The sequence below is a fragment of the Tenrec ecaudatus genome, chromosome 4 (genome assembly GCF_050624435.1).
Source record: "Tenrec ecaudatus isolate mTenEca1 chromosome 4, mTenEca1.hap1, whole genome shotgun sequence".
Taxonomy (NCBI): domain Eukaryota; kingdom Metazoa; phylum Chordata; class Mammalia; order Afrosoricida; family Tenrecidae; genus Tenrec; species Tenrec ecaudatus.
In genome coordinates, this window is record NC_134533.1 from 17,923,200 (window position 1) to 17,925,042 (window position 1,843).

The following is a 1,843-nucleotide window of genomic DNA, read 5'->3' on the forward strand; positions in this document are numbered from 1 at the left end:
TTTATCATTTGGAATTTAATAATATTTTAATTAAAATAAATACCACATAAGTGGAAGCAAACTGATAACATGTGTGCCATATGCTCCTTAGCTGATACACTAATGATGCCCATTATTTGTGTCCTGAAGACAGCCACAGTCCATGGCAATGTCCCCAAGTTATAGATGCAATTATGTAAGTCCAGAGGCCGGTCAGGCACCTTCCACATTCCTAGGAATCCAAGTCAATTTTGTCATTAAAAAATTACTCTTGGACCTCTGGGACACCAAATTTTATACTACTTCCAATTCTTGAACTAATTAATCGACCATAGCTTTCTCTACTCTTTTTTCTTTGCAGCTTCACAGATGATATTGAACTTCTGCTAACCATGAAACAAGAAAGTGGCACTGACGTGACAGAATTCATCCTCCTGGGATTTGCTGGTCAAAACAAATTTTGGCATATCCTCTTCATAATATTTCTAGTGATCTATGTGACCTCTCTTATGGGTAATATTGGGATGATCATTCTCATCAAGATTGACTCTGGCCTCCACACTCCTATGTACTTCTTCTTACAACATTTGGCTTTCGTTGATCTGTGTTACACCTCTGCTATCACTCCCAAGATGTTGCAAAACTTCATAAGGACAGATAAATCTATCTCATTCGTAGGATGCCTAATGCAATTGCTAGTCTACGGTGCTTTCGCAACCAGTGACTGCTACATCCTGGCTGCTATGGCAGTGGACCGCTATGTGGCCATCTGTAACCCACTCCGCTATCCAGTAGTCATGTCACAGAGAGTCTGCTTTCAACTGCTCCTTGGTTCTTATTTCATGGGTTTCTTAAATGGCTGTGTAAATACAAGTTTTATCTTCTCGTTGAACTTTTGCAAGTCCAATACAATTAACCACTTTTTCTGTGATGAACCCCCAATTCTTGCTCTCTCCTGTTCTAATGTTGATTTCAACATTCTACTCCTAGCAGCCTTTGTGGGGTTCAACCTGTCGGTCACACTGTTGGTTGTTATCTTCTCCTACATATATATCTTAGCTGCCATCTTGAAGATCTCTTCCTTGGCCGGGAGGAAAAAGGCCTTCTCCACGTGTGTCTCCCACCTGACAGCAGTCACTATATTCTATGCGACCTTCTCTTACATGTACTTACACCATGGGACCAGTGAGACTCAAGAGCAGGAGAAAGCAGCTTCTGTGTTTTATGGCATCATGATCCCCATGATAAACCCTCTGATCTACAGCCTGAGAAACCAGGATGTGCAAGAAGCTCTGAAGGGGATCAAGAAGAAGTGCTGCTAGTTGAGCCTCAATTTCGAAATCAGCACAAACGATTAAGCAACCAGCCCAACACTGCTTTTATATTTCTCAACCTCAGGAGATGTGGCAAATGTCTGTAAGACAAAAATGTGTTTTCTAATTATACCTATATATATTCAATAAAATATATCTGTACTATTTTAGAAATCTTCTCAAAAGTAAATAAGCTCAGAATTCATGTGCTCATTGAAGACAATGAGCCTGGTGGTGCAGTGGAATAAACATTAGTTTGGCAACAAATAGTTTGGCTGTTCAAATTAACCAGTTGCTCTATAGGACAGAGATGCAACAGGCTACTTGTACAAGGATTTGAAGCCTTGGAAACCCTAAGAAATCACCTCTATTCTGTCCTATAAGGTCTCTGTGGATCAGAGTCAACTCAGTGGTGATTGATGTAGATTTATGCTTAGGTTCTGCCAAAACTAAAGTTAGTGAAAGGGTGCATAATATTGATCTTGTAGATTTCTGATGATCCTTTTGCTCACATGCATGCCACCTAAAAAGAATAAGGTGCCCTCATTCTT

General features: G+C 40.1%; 1 protein-coding gene across 1 annotated transcript; it reads left to right on the forward strand.

Annotated features, from left to right (window-relative positions):
* Positions 1–371: 371 nt before the first annotated feature.
* On the forward strand, positions 372–1,301 carry LOC142445672 (olfactory receptor 5AK3-like). The gene has a single exon (XM_075547613.1). It carries the CDS (start codon positions 372–374, stop codon positions 1,299–1,301), a length of 930 nt encoding a protein of 309 aa, XP_075403728.1.
* The last annotated feature ends 542 nt before the right edge of the window (positions 1,302–1,843 follow it).

Excerpts from the sequence above, each read along its gene's own strand:
- LOC142445672 (XM_075547613.1), top strand. The coding sequence starts at position 372 with ATGAAACAAGAAAGTGGCACTGACGTGACAGAATTCATCCTCCTGGGA.